This window comes from Phoenix dactylifera, chromosome 2 (genome assembly GCF_009389715.1).
Source record: "Phoenix dactylifera cultivar Barhee BC4 chromosome 2, palm_55x_up_171113_PBpolish2nd_filt_p, whole genome shotgun sequence".
In the NCBI taxonomy this organism is placed as follows: Eukaryota; Viridiplantae; Streptophyta; class Magnoliopsida; order Arecales; family Arecaceae; genus Phoenix; species Phoenix dactylifera.
Genome location: NC_052393.1, coordinates 24738439 through 24757121, shown reverse-complemented (window position 1 = coordinate 24757121; position 18683 = coordinate 24738439). Strand labels below are relative to the sequence as shown.

General features: G+C 38.1%; 1 protein-coding gene across 3 annotated transcripts; it reads left to right on the top strand.

Moving 5' to 3' along the window:
• Positions 1-2535: 2535 nt before the first annotated feature.
• LOC103719189 (ultraviolet-B receptor UVR8) lies at positions 2536-16970 on the top strand. Of its 3 annotated transcripts, none has more exons than XM_008808307.4 (7): positions 2536-2783; positions 2954-3719; positions 8546-8755; positions 8840-8950; positions 13436-13804; positions 13942-14049; positions 16365-16970. In XM_008808307.4, the coding sequence occupies exons 2-7, from the start codon at positions 3381-3383 to the stop codon at positions 16704-16706; spliced, it is 1479 nt and encodes a 492-aa protein (XP_008806529.1). In that variant the 5' UTR covers positions 2536-2783; positions 2954-3380; the 3' UTR covers positions 16707-16970. The 3 variants fall into 3 exon arrangements, with proteins under 3 accessions (XP_008806529.1, XP_008806528.1, XP_038979666.1); XM_008808306.4 differs by having other exon boundaries at positions 2536-2840; XM_039123738.1 differs by having other exon boundaries at positions 2536-3719.
• The last annotated feature ends 1713 nt before the right edge of the window (positions 16971-18683 follow it).

Here is an 18683-nt window from a genome sequence, read left to right as displayed (position 1 = left end):
TTATAGTTTCTATAAAAATTACAAGCTTTCTAAAACATCATTACTTTTATGTTTTTCTTCTTTTCTTTCGGTTGGGCGCATTTCTCAAAATCCTCCAGGATCACAAGTGGAACGCCAAGCAAGGGTGGGGAGGCTTGCCACCATTATTTTTTTATTTGTAGGATATGTTTGAATGCAAATTATTCATTTTGATTATTAACATTGCTTTTTCCAAAATAAAAATTTATATCTTCTAAACTGATTCAACCAAATCAAATATTTCAAAATGTTTCCTGTAAAAGGACTTGGCAAAAATTACGAAGTAATGATAGCATGCAGCTCTAAATATGACATTGCGTGAAAATATAGTTAATCTATCGTGGACTTTACTGCTGTTTTGGTATTTGTTGATGATGTGATCATAATCAGGAGTGATCCTTCTTGTATTGCTTCTCTGAAGCTACATCTTGATGAATGCTTTTGCATCAAAGACCTTGGCACTCTCAAACATTCTTTGTATAGAGGTGGCATGCTCTCCTAAGGGCATTTTCTTATGTCGGCGAAGTATATACCTTGGATATTCTCATAGAAATAAGAACTTTTGGAGCCAAACCTTCTACTTTTCCAATGGGGCAGCAACTAAAACTCGCCAATGGTTCTGGAGATCTACTTGTTAATCCATCTCAATATCAAAGGTTGGTAGGTTGTCTTATTTATCTGACTGCCAGATGACCTAAAATTGCATATTCAGTTCATATTTTGAGTTAATTCATGCTTGACCCAAGAAAGCTATATTATAGTGCTGCCATGCGAGTTCTTAGATATCTTCGATCTTTCCTTGGCAAAGGCATATTTCTTTCTTTCACAAATGATTTAACCCTAAAAGCATAGTGTCACTCTGGTTGGGCTAGTTGTCCTATGACTTGATGCTCGGCGATTGATTATTTTCCCTTGTTTGATTTGTCTCCTATTTTTGGGAAGACTAGGAAATAAATCACTCTATTATGGCTATCTACCTAGGCTAAAATATGGATCAATGGGGGCTGCTACGCATGAGTCTTCATGGTTGAAGGCTGTTCTTCATGATCTTGAAGTTTGTCACCCTGAAACTAATGCAAATCTTTTATGATAATCAAACTGTGTTACAGATCGCATCCGATCCCCTATTTTGTGAATAGATAAAGCACATAGAGATCAACTGTCATTTTCTACATGAGATCTTTGGATTGGGACTAGGTTTTTGTTCAACCAAGTCTTGGCTTGTTGACATTTTCACCAAGGTCCCGGCTAGGACAAATTTATTTTTTATTAGGCAAGTTGGATATTACGGATCTTCATGTTGGAAACTATTCACTCTAATTTGCCATATCAACTTGTTATAATGCTGAAGATTAAACTTCGAATTACTGGATTGTTCAAATTTCGGAATACTCTGTTTAATGAATACCAACGTTTAATATCAGATGCAATTGTCACTTTATCCATAATTAGTGTCGCATTAAAAAAAGGAAAACTTATGATGATCAAAACAAATTATGCAGAGAAAAAGAAAAGCAAAACAGAGAGAAAAAAAAGAAAAAGTATAACTCAAAAGAAGAAAAAGGGATAGGAAAGTTACAAACTTAACTATACAACTTTTTTCAATAAAATTTGCATCATTTTAGCATTTCACTAGTGATAGCTGAACAAGTGAGTTCCTCATCATTTTTGTATATTAATACTGCGATCAGAGATATTGTCCGTTTTGAAAAAGTGCGTACGTATCACGTGACGCATGTCGCGTGCAGCTTTTAATGGGCAATATTCTCTTCACGGTTTTCTCCTTCTTAAAAGGGCCTGCGGGGCCCTTCCTCTAGCGCCAACTGTTAGAGCGGGAGAGTGACTGCGTCCCGACCAGAGATATTGTCCGTTTTGAAAAAGTAGGTATTTATTACGCGACGTGTGTCGTATGCAACTTTTAATGGACAATATTCCCCTCACGGCTTTGTCCTTTTTAAAAAGATCCTCTGAAAGGAAAGAGGTGGCCCCTTCTGGCATAATTCTTTCCGCTACTAAAGTTCAGGATCTCCATCCGCCCCCCTCCCCCCAAAAAAAATATTTCCACTAAAATTTAAAAATTATTAGATAGATCAGATTCAGTGGACTAATCGAAATCCTGAAACATATATACAATGTATATGAATTCGGGATGGATAATGCCATGGTTATCAGACTGGGCCACTCGAACTGATCCATCTAATAATTTTTTTTTTTAAATTTTATTTTGGACGGTACCATCTCTTACCATTTGGCTTGCAACCTGAGAGTCGTCCTTGTGGTGGTAGAAATCTTTAGGAAAACTCTCCGCTGTCTGGCGTCCACGTCCACGTCCACGTCCACGTCCAATCTAGAAAGTTCCATAATTCCACCAGTAACGCCCGGCCAAACACCATGGACGGCTGAGATCGTCTCTGACACAATCAAAACGTCCCCTTCTCCTTAACTTTTTAAAATTAATTAATTAATAACGTACGATATATTTATTGAATATTATATTCTTTTCCTTTCTCCACCTTCCCCTCTGCGGCTGGTGCGAAGCTTTGTCCTTAAGCTTCTGTTCTATTTTTCGGTAAAAAGAGAGGAGGGGATCCGCCAAAGAGGACGAGATTCGCCGTCTCGTCTCCTTTTCTTTCTCCTTCTTTTCCTCTATTATGCCTTTCTCTTTGCCTTCTGACCTAATTTTTCCCCTCCTCGGCTGCTCGATTTCTCCTCCTCCTCTCTCTCTTCATCCCTCGTTTCCATCATCTCTTCTAGTTTAGTCTCATGTAAGATCGTCCCTTCCCCTCTTGTTTTGTCCAATTGATTCGCTGTGTTCTGGAGAGGTGTTTCGGTTTGATGTCTTTTTTTCTCCATTTTGTTCCGTTTCTGCGCTAATTTGTTTTTGTTTTCGTAAATCTGTGGGATTTGTTGATAAGAATTTGTCTTTGGATTGTAGAGTTACTGTTGGATTTCGGTGTGCAAGTGTGGGAATCTTGTGATGCTTCTTTTCCTTGCTTCATCTCCACGATCTGTCAATTTTGACGAGTCGGAATTCGCTTTCGCTTATCTAATTCGCTGTATGCTTCTTCCATCGGACGTTTTCTTATTATTTCGATCCTCGCCGTTCAATTGCCTGGAAGCCTTGGCATCAAATTTGCAATTTTTTGACTCAAAATCAGCGCTGAATGCTTCTTTCTTGTTGAAGCATCCGTTCCTGGTGAATTTCGATTCACTAATTGCCTGACGCAAGCATCTTTGGGATGAATTGGTGATTGGCTTCTGGTATTTCATCTCCTGTTGTTGGCAAAATTCTAGTTTTGGAGCCGAGGAGAGGATAGGGTTTTGTTTGGGGTTAAGGGAGTTCAAGGAAAATAAAGCTTCAAATGGCAGACCGCAAAAGTACATTCTCGATTGAAGAGCTGCCGGCACACCTAATTCTCGAGATATTGAGCTCAGGCCGTCTTGGTGCTGCTGACCTGGCGTGCTTGGAAACAACATGCCGGATGTTCAGGGGAAGCCATGAGATTTTGCCCAACAAATTCCGGTCGATGGTTGAATTTGCGGCATTCCACATCTGCCGGGCACACTCGATTTTTACTTCCCTGCATCCAAATGCACGAAAAGATCTTCTTGATCGATGTGGTGGAAACTGGAAGAAGGTTCTGAGGTTCTTGCAGTCTGTGGAGCAGTCTTCTGGAACCGTTGAGACATCAGCAGGCAATGTACTACTTCTTTGATATATTAAGAAATCTCTTGCATTTTCTTAATGCCATTGTTATTAAATGACGCATCGTAACTTTAAATAACATTCGCCAACTATTTATCTGGTGTATTTAGGTATTCGGTGTCACTAGGCACTTTAGTTCAACTTGACCTTTTGTTGTTCTGGAGACCATTCATAGGATCATATCATTTTGCGCCATTCATTCTCTAAATCTCCTAAGACAAAAAGGCAAGCCAAAACAAACAAAATCTTTATTGCCAATGAATCTTTTTCATCCTAAGCGAATAAATTTTCTTGCCATACTGTATAATGATAAAACTATGCTTTTGAGCCTTGTCAACTATGTTACTTGGGCTCAAGGTATGCCATATTGTACCGAACCGTACGGTACGGGGCTTGCTGCATCGTACCAGTTTGGTACTAATATGCAGTACGAGGGGTGTACTTACCCTCAATACGCTGAATTGGCCCCCATACTGGACGTATCGATATAGTAATAAGGTGATACTAATACGGGGCCCAACATCGAGATGACATATCTTGTTCTGGCACAATTTTTGTCATGCCTCATGTGTTACAATTTTCATGGTGCTTTGTGCTATGAGGTTACAATAGAAGTAATAGACCCATAGCTAGTGGAAAATGTAACATGCTATGGCCGAGCAGAGAAGGAGAGTGGAATTTTAATCATTTTCCACCCCTTGTGGATGCCCTAGTCATTAAGGTTTATTTATGCTACTTGTTAATTTGGGAGGCTTTTTTTCCCCCCTTTGTGACTGAATACCTCCTCCCTTTGCCCCATATCTTACCTCCTCTCTTTATTCATCTTTGGCTTTATTTTTTAATATAGTTCTTTTGAAAATGAGAATGTTAAGATGGATATGTGGTAAAACTAAAAAGCTTAGAGTCAGAAATGAGTTTATTAATGGAATTGAAGGGGTTACATAGTTTAAGGACAAAGTGATGGAGAATCGATTAAGATGGTATGGATATGCACAATGAAAATCACAGTGGGCTCTGATAAGGAGGCGTACTTTAATTTGTGTTGAAAGATGTAGGAAAATAAGGGGAAGACCTAAAATAACATGTATAGGGGCAGCAAGAAAAGATATAGAAAATCTAAAAATACAATATATGTGGTCCTAAATAAGATTGCTTGGTGAATGAGGATCCATAAAGCTGAGCTCCAAATAGTTGGGGCGAGACTAGATTATTATGTATTACGGTAATACTATGGCTATTATATTTTATCTTTTTACCGGCATCTCTGTTTGATAAATCATGCAATCAATTTCATTACTCTTTAACAATCAAGACCAAGGTTGGTAGAAATGGTACTGATAGACATGCTAGCCAACGCTTGGTATGATAAGAGTACTAGTTCGTATCGTACCGAACCGTAGCTTATCAAGACCATGGGGATGGATAGGGAGAGGGTCGGAGAGCAAGGAGAGGGAGGGAAAGAGGGAGAGAAAGAGGGGACTCACTTGGGCTGGAGAGGGTTGGATCCAAGGGAGGAGGCTTTCGACGGGTTTGGTTTATCACCAAGACGTTCCTTTGGACGACAACAAGGGAGAGGCACCGTGACAGTGATGAGGTCCGGGACCGGATAACAATGAGGGAGAGAGAGGCCATGACGACGACGACGAGGCCGGCCCTTGACCTCTGCAATAAAGGCCTTTGTCTCTAAGAGAGAGCGACCATGAAGCCATGGAGGTATGGGGCCGAGGGCTAAATCCTAACACTAACCATACTGGACGCAGAGAGAGAGAGAGGGCAGAGGCTTACCGATGATGGCGGGGTCAAAGAGGGGGAAGTGAATAGCGGAATGTGGCTTGGTTTCGCTTATTGATGAGTGGCTCTTGAATGCTTTTTTTTTTTTGGGGGGGGGGGGGGCAGGGGAGCAGAAATCGGGAATTTATAATTGAGCAGCCAAGCCATCTTGGACCGATCCTGGTACTGTTCGGTATAGGCTGAACCACCTGGTTTGGGCTGGTTCGGCGATCGCTGCCCGAGACAAAATTTTGTAGCTTTTCAAGCTCACTTTCTCTTTTTACTAGCATCTCTATTTTACACATCATGCATTGAAAACCATTGTCCTTTAAGCCTCTAGATTTTGAAGAATTTTGCTTGATATTAGGACTTCTAAGAAATACTTCAAGTCAGATAGAGACTTCTATTCACTAGAGGTACTCCAGTATAGGCTTTCTTGATTCATAGAACTATAAGGTTTGCTAAAGGAACTCTTTAGAGGCCTGTATAGTATAAGCTTAAATCCATTCTATTGGTGCAAATGTAAATTCACAATCCCTAAGCTACTACTAATTAGCATAGCCCAATCTTTCTTGGTTGAATGTCAGAGAAAACAACCACTTCTTCTTTTTAAGGTCTTCCAAATGCCTTTGTTCTCTCTCTCTCTCTCTCTCTCTCTTTCTCTACACTTTTAATTAACCTACAAATAGAAGTTTACTCCATTTCTTTAAAGACTAAGCTTGGGATGAATGCTTGACAGAAGAGAAAGAAAAGTTGACACTATAGTTTTAACAAGCCCCATCATGATCAGCATTCCTCTGGATTTCTCAACCTTCTGTTGTTATATAGAATAGGAAATCTCAGAAGTTTTCTTTCTTTTACATTTTACTCCCACTGCCCGCACATTTCCATCTAGCTGTCACTAATAATCAACTAATCTTGGCTGGTTTTTAAGCTCAGGTCTCAAGGGAGAGATATAAGTGAATTTTTATGGTTTCACCATTTTCTCAATAAGAAATGAGGAGAGTACAAGGAAGTAGTTAAGGAGATACAGTTGATCCAATCTTAATAGAGAATTCATGGTTTCACAGTTTGATTATTCAATGACAGAGGACATAAAGGTGGTGTCTAATTTTTCTTTGTTTTAGTAAACGGTGAGTGCGAGGAGATAGAAAGTTTTATTAGGAAGGGGGGATCTCTTCTCTCTCTCTCTCTCTCTCTCTCTATGTGTGTGTAGGCACACACATGTGCACGTGTGTGTAATATCTATCTATCCATACAAGGACCTGCCCCCTGACATGCGCAGCTTTGATCAACGATCCTGATGTGCTGTAATAGGGTAGATCAGTAAATACTTTTTCTCATTCGCCCATTCACACCCCCCAAGTCAAGATTTCATGAAATAGCTGTAGCTTAGTTACATTAGAATGTCTTGGTTATATTATTGTATCTGTATCTTTTATGTTTGAATGGTCTAATTTTGGAAGATACATTGGCAATAATATGGCATATTAGTTGAGTTTTTGGTTAATTTGTGAGAGATCTAACCACTCATTAGGTTAAGAGGCGGAAGTCCCATATATTATAAAACAGTACTTTTGAAAAATTTCAACTCAAAATGTTAATACTCAACGATAAATGTAATTATCTATTGCGTGCTTCCAGTCTTTCTTCTTAAAAGATGATTCATAAGTCATCCGATGACAACTAGTGTTTAAAAGACAGCTGCATTATGCAGGTGGCCAAGGGACAGTGTAGCTTTTGTGTTATGAGGCCATATATGCAGACACTTATGTAGTTAGTATATTTTAGGTATTTAAAATAAATGAATTACTAAATATGATAATAATAGCAATATTTTTAGTTAATTAATTGTAATGAAATTACTAAATATAACAACTAACAATTGGTGCTTATTATTTAGTATTTAATTCTTGATACTATTAATTATAACATAATTAATATATTGACATTATTAGTATACATGTACCTGTGAAACCTACATTCAACTAAAACATAAGCTTCAACTTGCTTTGTTCATACGGGCGTGCATTAGAATGACCACATATGTGGTTACACAATGCTAAAAGAGCCATGTATGTGGTTGTATAGTGACAAGTAGACTGTTTGTGCAACCACACTATGCTAATTCTGCCACATAAGCATCTAACCAGTGCTAAGCAACTCACTGTTTCGGCTTATATGTGGGTCGACTGCATATAGCAGCCACACATAGGGAAACGAGTCAGGGTATTGCATAATCATGTGTGGCCTCAAGAACTGCACAACACCAATGGCAACAATAACCGGTAATTAGTACTTTTTTATTTATTATCTGGCACTGAAAGTTCTTTGCATGCTGTTCTTGCTTGTAAAATCTTTCTGCATCTTTGCATTGACAGCCTAACCTGGTTTCAGGCTATTTAGGCCTTTATGCAAAAAAAAGGTAGATCAATATCCAACCCGATTGGCATGCAAGATAATCACCAATCAGTTGGTGCATATGTCAAAATGCAGGCCAATTAAAGCAACTGTTCCTAAAAGAAATCTCTTTGTTTGACCAAAGAGTTGGCTTGCTCCCATATATTATGGGTTAGAAAATAGTTTGATCATTTAATGAACAATCAGTAACAGGCAGCACCTTTTTCGATGGAAGTTGATCCTGAGAAGAAATTAATGATTTTATTTACCGATTCATGGATAGTCCTCTTAAAATTTATTAATAATTATCCTGCTTTATGAAACCTTGTAATAAGATTTACATCATCTGTTTTATAAAATAACATCAAATGAAATTGCGTGCAGTTGTCCATATCTGTCTTTATATCTGTGCCATCTGCATTTGTCTTGCCAGTCTAAGCTGTGAAATTAATTTTGTACGCCCAAGATAAATCTTTTGTAACTATTTCTTTGCATAAGTTTTAAAGCTTACAATGGAACTGACTTGAAAAGCTTTAAAGAAAACCTATTCACATATCCTTGATTTTCATGTTTTCTTTTTCTTTGTTCTCCCAAAGAAATGCACATTGTATCTGCATCCGCATATTCTCAAGTGCATTTATATTTATCCAGATGCAGGTTACTACAGGAAGATACCATACACTCTTAATTCATGATTCATCAGTCTACTCTTGTGGATCCAGTATATGTGGAGTGCTCGGTCATGGTCAAGATACTACTCAGTGTGTGTCATTTAGCCGTGTTAATTTTCCCTCCCTCTCTCGTGTAATCCATGTTTCAGCCTCTCACAACCATGCAGCATTTGTTATGCAGTCTGGAGAGGTATTCGTTGTTTGGAATTCATGAGTGCAAGAAACTGTTTAAAGCTTAATCAGCATTTGTAGCTAAATTTTTTCTCCTTCATAGGTGTTTACTTGTGGTGATAATTCATCATTTTGTTGTGGCCATGGAGAAGTGGGGCACACTATATTCAGGCCTACTCGTATTGAAGCACTGAAGGGGATTCCCTGCATGCAGGTATTTAATTCCACCAACTCGTCTACCCACTGACATCATTTCCAGCCAATGTGGATAAATTTGGTTTATGTTAAAATTTTGTCTTTGACATAGACTTGTGATACAAATCTTTGAAATATCGTTCAATATTGTGATTTGAAAGTGTTTAAAAGTTTAAATGATAATGAGTAGCTAAGCAGATAAGCAAAGAATATAAGTTACAGTCATGGTGCCAAGATGCCCAATTTTGGAAAGTGTCTGGGTAGGCTACACTGTTAAGGTGAACATGGTACGAAAATCAAAGATGATGAAATTATTTTCTCAACTATGGAGTGCATTTGGCAACTTATCAAGAATCTTCTCTCGTAAGTTGCTGTGCATAAAAGTTGAAATGAATGGATATCTTAAAATTGATAAGTCAATGCAGCCGTCTAGCTTCTGGTATCCCTATAGGTTGTAGGATACATTATATCAAGAAACATTGGTAGGTGAAGAGTGGGTATGATCAATTCTTATGGGTATGTAAGTTATCACTGAGAAAGCCTCTATTGCATTTATCCATTTCTTAATGGCAGGGAGATATGGTATCAAAGGACCCTTTAGTGGGTGACAAAGACCTGCAGCTGCCATTTTCTAGCTGCAGTATCTATTTACCACAATTTCCAAAAATCATTTAGATACATCTAGCATGGCTTTGGTAATATCAATTCTTAAAATGAATATCAAACCCCTTGAAATTCATTACTTGATGCCTGTAAGAAAGTTGATTTTGATGGAATTGACCACAGGAACCTTTACTTCTCTATTATTTGATAATTGTGGCACATAGGCCACTTCTATGAAATGCCGAAACTAGGAGCTTTATATTGTTAGAGACCGGTAGACTTCGATTTGATGCTTCCATGAAATTTCTATTAAATGTAGTCCATTTAAGGGGCTTTGATTTGGAGATAAATGAATGCATGTTTGCAGCTGATTTCCCTGTTTGTCAGTACGTTGAAATGACTCCAGGATTAATCATGCATTTTGAATAGCAAACATGATAATTCCCCACTTGTCGTATGTGGAGCATGCATTTATATGGAAATAGCAACCTAATGGATAAATTATGTCTGCTTTTTTTAACCCATTAAATAATGATTCTTTTTTCCCCAAGTAACTCGGAAGTGGCAATTGAACGGACTGAACAATTTTGCCTTCACACCCTGCTTGGACAAACATTCATCGGAAACATGAGGAAATCTACTTTGTGACTTGTAACCTTTAATTAGTGGAAGTACGTCTGGAATACATAATTGTCCCTTCAACTTCATACTTTTATATATGGTAGACTGAAGGAATTTCACTCACCCAAATTAGTCACTTCAAAGAGAAAGAATGCCTTTACATTAACATCGGTAGAAACTCAGTTGCCTTTATATTTCAGCAGGAAAATACTAAAAATTTGGGGTGTATTCATGCTTAGCTTGATCAAGTGATGATGGTGCTTCCCAGCATATGAAAGTTCATTGGAAGGGGGAAAACCTGCACTTATATGGCAAGAAAGTGGAGCAGGCCCAATTTGAGAGCTTTACTAGCCAAAAACTTCGAGACCAAGGTCCACTGGGCCTAACCAAAGCCCAATCTCATAAGCTAGAAGATTCTAGCAACTACTTGACAAGTCATTGCCAGCGCATTGACAACTATTTCTTAGCTGACAGCCAACTAAATGCTAGTTGGCGTTGTATGACAACTCAATGCCCACTCATTGGCAACCATTAATTAGTTGTTTTATAATATTTTAATTGTAAACCTCCTCTATGAAGGGGGTAGATGTCCTATATAAAGGAATGCATTGTTGTGTTCTCAGTAAAGTTTGTAGTTCCTAAATTTGGGATGATGCTAAGATTCTGAAGGAGTGATTTTTCTTTACTAGGCAGTTCCTAGTAAGCCCCACGCCATTTTCTGCGTCAATGTATTCCTTTTTGACTAAGTGCAATTCCTAACCGACCTGATCCGACCCCTACTTTTATGGAAGAAACTAGAGCATACCCAATTTGGGAGCTTTACTAGCTCAAGACATCTGAAATCAATCCAACTTGTACCAAGTTCCATTCAAGCTTGTGATTCAAACCCATATGAAATCAATCATGCTTGTACCAAGTTCCATTCAAGCTTGTTATTCAATCTCAGTTCAAGCTTGAATTAAAGATGGGTTCCTGAATTAAAGCAACCTTATTATGGCAATATTGGAAAAATCCACTAATTAAATCCCTTTTTGAACTATAATGTCAGGTAAAAAAACATTAGAAATACTATAAAGTATATTATTGATGCATAAAACATAATGTTTCAAGCAGACCAAAAATTGAATTCACACGCACAGGTTTTCGAGTCTTACTGAGTTGAGCTTGGTTAAGCTAGGATTTACTCGATCTCATCTGGAGATTAATCCGAAGCTTGAGATCTGAGTTCAAACTTGGCTCGATTAACTAGAATGAAGCTTGATTGAGCTTGTTATTTTTGACTTGAGATGATCCCAAATTTGATCTTCTTATATCAATTGACATTCCTATGTGTAGTTGAGCTAAGCATGAGCAAACCAGTCTATTCTTAGGTTTGGCTAGCTTGATTGGTATTTTGAGCTTGCTTGCCTCAATTAATTTCTAGTTCAACTAGAGCTATTATCAAACAACTCATTGGAGAACTGGTGGGATCCTTAGCTTGAGAAATTAGTCTCTTAGATTGGGGTTTCTTGGGGATGGGACTATGGAAGCAAATAATTATCAGTAATTTCCCTCCATTCCCCTTTCTTCTACTACTAGAAAAAAAGAATAATAATTATTTTTTCAAGTTTTAAATAAAGAAATTTAACTGCATGCATCAACTAACCACCCTGTCAAGCACAAGAATAGGCTTTTTTCTTGCTTGATTATATCAAGGCTGCACTTTCTCCTTGAGTAACCAATTGAACTTTTTTCTTACTGCTATCAGTTCCGTTACATAAAAAGGAAACAAGTAGCGGTCTACTTATGTAATTTTTCTTAGGTGGATACCAAATAGATAGACTGTGAGGCATCCCATATTCTTCCCTAGAAACTCTCACACCTTGATTCATCTCTTCAAAATGTGTCATATAGAGCCTTAGGAGAATAAAAATGTTACTAATACAGAAACTCAAGTTTGGTGGGGACCTGATGTACGCCTTGCTCCTTCCAAGTTCTAATTTCAAGTTGGGTCGTCCCACGTTCAGATTTGGACTCAACAATTAATGCTGTACCAATTTGACTTATAGAAATCAGATACTCCCTGAATAATTTATAATAAAATTTTTAAACTCTAGAGATGCTAAGAAATCTGACATATCACAGATAACAAATGAAGATTTATACTCAACACATCGGACCCTTAAAGAACAACCTCAATCAAGCTTAGTCTCCTGCAAAATCTTTGCTATCCTTTTTCTTTATCAAATGTTTATCCATCCTAGTTAAAAGATACGTTGCTATGGAAGGGATGCATGTTAAACTAGAACCATGAAGAAAGTTCAAAGGAGCAAGAGAATCGAAGAAAATTAGATCAGAACAAGGTCATGAAATGTAACTTTAGCAGAAATATAAGAGGTAAGCATGTCCTAGAGATGAGAGACAATCTTTGAAAAAAAAAATTGCTTCCCTACCTGATCTTTTTCCTTTGTACAAAAATTCTTTGTTCTTCTCCCTTCTACGAAAGGATGGTGAGATTGTGAAAATGCTAACTATAGAACTGAATGTGGTAAAGGAAATGGAGATGTACTTTTGACATACTCTACAATTGTCAAATTATGAGTCAAATCAAGCTTCGTTGTCTGGGTTATTTTGTTTAGCAGTAAAGGACCCAAGACAAGTGTGGAAGCGATAGAACATCAAGATGGTTTTGCAGGAATTGGAGGAGGATAGAATTATTGATTGCACTTGATGAATTTGAGGGTTAAAACAATGGAAAACAATTTGAGATGTTTTGAACTTACACATCATTGACAAGAGAACCATGCTAATGGACGTGTCTCAAATATCGATTGAAGGATAAAATTGTAGAATGGATCAATCAATGGTTGGATGGTGACAAGAGAAAAGGATTCATAAAAGTGCCTCCTGAAGCAGGAATAAGTCCTGTTTTCGTATTTAGTGCTCATGCTGTTTCTTTTACAATTCCGTATAATTCTCATAGTGATTGATTAGTGCCAAGATGAATTTCTTGAATTAAATAAGATACTTTAATAGATATTTAATTGAAGAATATATCTTGCCAAGGATGTTGCATTTTGAGAAAAACTCTGCCTTTATGGCTTTGTGGGTTGCTCCATGTGAGTCTATTTTTTGCTTCCGAAAGAATTTTTATTTTCTTTTGAATTTTTGGGGGGTTTATGCAGCTAGGTAACTGGATGTATTTCCTAGGTTATTGATCAGACTCAAGTGATAATGCTTGAGAATAGGTTTCTGTTGACATAACCGTGATGGAAATTGATAATATTATTTTATTCTTTAGGTTGCCACTGGGCTGAGTTTCACTATAATACTTACAAGGCAAGGTCAAGTTTACACATGTGGAAATAACGCACATGGCCAGCTTGGACTTGGTGATACTATAGACAGACCTACTCCAAGAAATGTTGAGCTGTTTGAAGGTCTTGGTCGTGTAGTTCAGGTTGCTGCAGGTGCAAGTTACACCTTTGCTGTAACAGATGATGGGACAGTTCATTCTTTTGGTTCTTGTGCCAATTTTTGCTTAGGCCATGGTGATCAACATGATGAACTTCTTCCACGGGCAGTACAGTCATTCAAGAGGAGGAATATTCATGTAGTCCGTGTTTCTGCAGGTGATGAACATGCAGTGGCACTTGATTCGAGTGGATATGTAAGTCTCTTTTTTCCTTGTAACTTCAATAGTTATTAAAAATTTCTGCATTGCTGCTAGTGAGTTTCCAGGATTTCCCTTCATGGTGTCTGCCCTTTCCCCTCTGTAAATAATAATAATATGAATATCTTTGGCAGGTTTACACTTGGGGTAGGGGCTATTGTGGAGCTCTGGGCCATGGCGATGAGAATGACAAGACGAACCCAGAATTAGTGGCTAGTCTGAAGGGCCATCTTGCTGTGCAGGTTTGTTATATATATCCCCCAAGTTCAACCCTGTTACATTCACTTGGTTTCCAAAGCTGTTAAGTCAGGAATGTAATAAAACATTATTACTCTTTGTTGCTTGGCTACTTGTATGGATGTCAGTGTCCAGTGCTGGAACATGGTCTCAACTTCTGACTCTAAATAATAGGATTCAGTTATTTACATACTACCTTGTTCATTTCAGTGTAAGTGAGAAGTATGAACTGCATTTCAACTGGCAATAGGTAGTTTTGGGTGGCTGTTTCATCACAAGTGGCCCCAAAGCAGGGAGAAATTCTTAACAATGATTTAGAACTTGGTGTACAGGGCTGCATGTGCTATTATAGTCCTTTGACTGCACACAATCCCAATTTGGGGTTATTATCTGTGGCTTGGTTGCATATGCCACTACTTGGCAATGTGCAGCTGCAGATGCAGACTGCTTTTCTGTGGAACCTTAGCGTGATTTCAAGTAGATGGTCAGTTGGATGCAGCTTTCCAGTAGGCTGAATGCTTGTGTCTTTAATAACATTTTAAATGTTGCTTCTATTAGGTAGTAAGTATTGACTATTGGGTAATAAAAACTAACTGTTATTATTGCTATTAATCTTGTCATTGTGAGTTGTTATTCTTATATTTTTAATATACTTTTCTTTTTAAAAATATTTAAAATCACCAGCTGCGTATTCATTCGAATGTTAGCATACATTACTGCATTAGCACTATTTGATCACTTGAGGGCACATATTGTGGCTCCCCATTGAAGCCCTTGGTCAATAAAAATGCCAATTTTGGCTTCATATTGTAGGACTGGGAAGTTTTCTGGCAGTGCATGGGGTCACCAATGTTGCTTTAATGCCCATCTTCATTCGTCTTTTATGGCCCATTTAAGTAATATTTATATGATAATTGTTAATGGCTGTTTAGTGACCAAAACCACACATCCTCTTCATCGACTTCAAAACAAATAGAAGTGCTCTAAACTCGAGTCCTAAAAAACCAAAGTATGTCGAACCATCGTGAACTACTTGGTATGCCTATTCTGAGCCGCCTGCTTAGGGGTTCAGTAGGGGTGTTGTACTGAACCGGGGCTGAATCGGGACAATCCAGGCTTCCAAAACAGTACGAGAGATCAACTGGGCTGAGCTGACTGGTTTCTCCTAGGTCAGGCTTGAAGTAATCTAATCCACCAATTTGCCCAGGTGTCTTGAGTCCTGAGTGTAGCAGAAAGATGGTTTCCTGACCCATTTGTAACTTATTCGACGGTGGTTGGTAGGAGAGAGAAGAGAGGGAAGTGTAGCAATGGTAGCTGGGCCTGGTTGGACAATGCATGCAATGGATTGTGCCTTCTCCTGGCTTCAGATCTTCTTGATCTATTTTGGTCATTTAGGAGTAAGGATGCGGGCGGCAGCGGCATGCAAACTGCCTCAGTGGGGGATCCCCCATGGGGGGAGGGGGTTTTGATGAAATTCCTATGGAACCTCTGTCAGTAATTATGCAAAAATAGGGCATTGTTAATCCTAAGCTGTAGAGTTTATACTTCAAATCATAAATCCATATGAACAATGAGTCAAGGCTATCTAAATCCTGCTAGTACAACTGCAGTGTTTTTTCAATAGCAATCTAGCAAGGATTTGTTTGTATGAGTCTGGATCTTTTTCCTTACTATCAATGTTCTTGATCGAGAAGGTATCTAAATAATCATGATAACAAAACCATATACCTCAGGATAGAGAATAAATTTTCAAGGATCTTGTCGCCGTGAAATGAGAACTATCGCAATCCATTTGATGCATCATGTACTGGTAATTGTTACAAAACACGCACAACTCTTATCAGTATTAAATCTGGTATATTTTTTCTTATGTCATTATTTGTCCGTTTGTTTTATATTTCCTTTCTTTTTGTAATCACCAAATCTTCTGAAGTGTGACTGGTCTCTTTACCTGGCTTTTGCAGTATGATTTTTTGTTTGCTGATTGTCGTGTACTAAAACAGTTCTGTTTATTCAGATTTTTAAGTTGGTGAAAATGCAAATGCATGAATGTCTGTGTAGTTAAATTTATAAAACAAAAATTGTACTTGTCATTCCAAATATATTTTTGTCCATCAAGTATACGATAAATACATGTTTAAAAATATAATGCTGGTTGGATCTCTGTTAGGCTGTATATGATGTTCTAATTATGCTTTCAGTGAAATTGAAATAGTTTGTACTCAGTTAACTAAACATGTCCTTGCCATGATCAATGCAATGGTGGTTTGGCAGTTAACTAGTTCACTGACTGTGTTGTATTGGCCACAATTATGAGCAGGTTTGTGCAAGGAAAAGAAAAACTTTTGTTCTCACCGACATGGGCTCTGTTTTTGCTTTTGGATCGATGGGTTTTGGGAGTTTAGGCTTTTCTGATCGCAGAAGCTCAGACAAAGTTATGAAGCCCTGGATCCTCGATAGCCTCCGGTCCCACTACATCTCTCAGATTAGCACTGGCCTGTATCACACTGTTGCGGTCACCAACAGAGGTCTGGTGTTTGGGTTTGGGGACAATGAACGAGCACAGCTTGGGCATGAGTGGATAAGAGGCTGCCTAAAACCAACAGAAATTATGGTTCAGAGGACAGTAGATGATATTGCTATTGCAGCAAAAAGTGGGTGAGAATAGAAGATGCATTTGACCCAAATGAAGTGTGCATGTTGTAGTATTAGTTCTGTTTACTATCCTTTTGTTTAGCTTGTAAGGAACTTGTAATTATCTTGGATCATATTTCATTATCCATGTAGTTTGATGTGAAAGTCAAGCTGACAGTTATTCTTGTAGTTAAAGAACAGTATTGCTAGTTGCGGATTGTGTCCAAGTATCAAAGAAAATTGCAGCATGTTTCTGTTTAATCCTAAGATGTTTTAGTGTCTGATCTTTTCTGAAACCAGTCTACAGATGAAGTTGAGTTACATGAAAGCTTAAAAAATTGCCGGTTGTTATGACTTTTGCAATTGTTACCATGTTTGAAATATTTTACTCGCCTAGATGGTTGGAACAAAATTGCAGATTATCAGATTCTAAATTTACTCTTCAATGAATGAATTTAGAATTTGTTTTCAAAAAATTCCGCTAGGTTGTGTCTTTGTATGGGCTTGCTGACAGACTTAGAACTGCAATTTTCAGGTCTTCTTGTTCCAATCAATTTCTATTTACTAGTTGCTGCTTGCTAGTTTTTGATAATTTTGACCCCCCCCCTCCTCTGCATAAAGTGGACTATGCCCATGGTATCATTCATAGAGTGAAAATGTACAGGTAATTTTTACACAACCAAAACTTTTGGGTGCCAACAAAACGCGAAACCAGTGTGCAAAAGAACCCTTCTGGCAAGCACTAATGCTTCCCAACGCATGGATGCAGTACCAGTATGAAGGCAAACGCAATCAGAGAAGGCGTCGTGTCCGATTAGCTTCCCTCCTTGAGGTGAGTCCACAAATAATTTCAGCTTTCGGTAGCAAAACATTCCTTCTCAGCACAGTTTCACATTCTGCAAGATGAAATTTGTAAATATGATTATTTTACTATGTGAAACTAGACGCAGCTGCTTTTGATGTTGCTTTTAATGTTATAATTTGCATTATATTTTCTGAATCTTGTTTGTGTTGATTCAATTGCTTATGTATTTCCACCTGAAAGGACTATTTAGCATGCATGAACATGTCATGACTTCACATCATTCTGAGCATCTCAACCTTGCCACTATGGTTGCTTTGGCGATAGTTGAGACCCAAATTGGCTTTATCAAATATATCATAGGCACCCAGATATTCCAGATACAACATGTGTACCTTTAAGGAGGCCAGGCGGCTAGTCATCTAGCATGGTTAGCATCATTTACAGGTTCAGGCTTATATGTGGCTCTATATTAACTTACTTTGATGATATTCCTTCCAGTGCTTTTTAAGTTCATGGTTGATGATTGGCAGGTAATACGCATAACGTTTGAGGAAAGAAAGGTAGTTGGCATGACTGGGAACAATAAATTATTGGGAAACTCGTTCTCAGTTTGTGGAATTACGGAGAGCACTTTTGGGAACACCTTGAACGTGTTCAAAGATTTCAGACAAGGGACTTGTACTCAAATTTTCTGCATCTATACTCTGGAAGGAAGTTTAAACTCTGAAATTTAGCTGATCATGGCCTCCATGTCCATGGGATCAATTGTTAAGGCTTCTACAGCATTCAACATAGCTATATGCCTCTTTTCAGGTTTAGAGTTAGTATGGTCGCGAACTGTAGTAGGAGACAGTGAAGTCTGCAGAAAGATCTATCTTTATTTTATAGTGCTCCTATGGGTGGGAAAGCCTCTCATCTTGATTTAATTTGATCACTATTAATAAAATGGGCTGTAGTGAGATGAACCAGTTGCTAATCTGAAGGGCATTATGGAGGTATCTTGGGAACAGAAAACCATATCTTTGGTGCCCAATTTAATGAGGCACCATCAATGTGGGTTCCAACTGATACAGTTGGAAGAAAGTCATGGTTTGTGGTACACAGGACCTGAATTTGAGTCGCGCTTGCTCTTGGGATTTGGGTGGTGGTTACCCTCCTCCCTATTCTAAAACGTTAAAAAGAACAAAAAAAAAAAAAAAG

Coding starts and splice junctions, on each gene's coding strand:
- LOC103719189 (XM_008808307.4), top strand. CDS start 3,381: ATGGCAGACCGCAAAAGTACATTCTCGATTGAAGAGCTGCCGGCACAC. Junction 8,951..13,435: donor AGGGGATTCCCTGCATGCAG/GTATTTAATTCC, acceptor TTTATTCTTTAG/GTTGCCACTGGGCTGAGTTT. Junction 14,050..16,364: donor AGGGCCATCTTGCTGTGCAG/GTTTGTTATATA, acceptor AATTATGAGCAG/GTTTGTGCAAGGAAAAGAAA.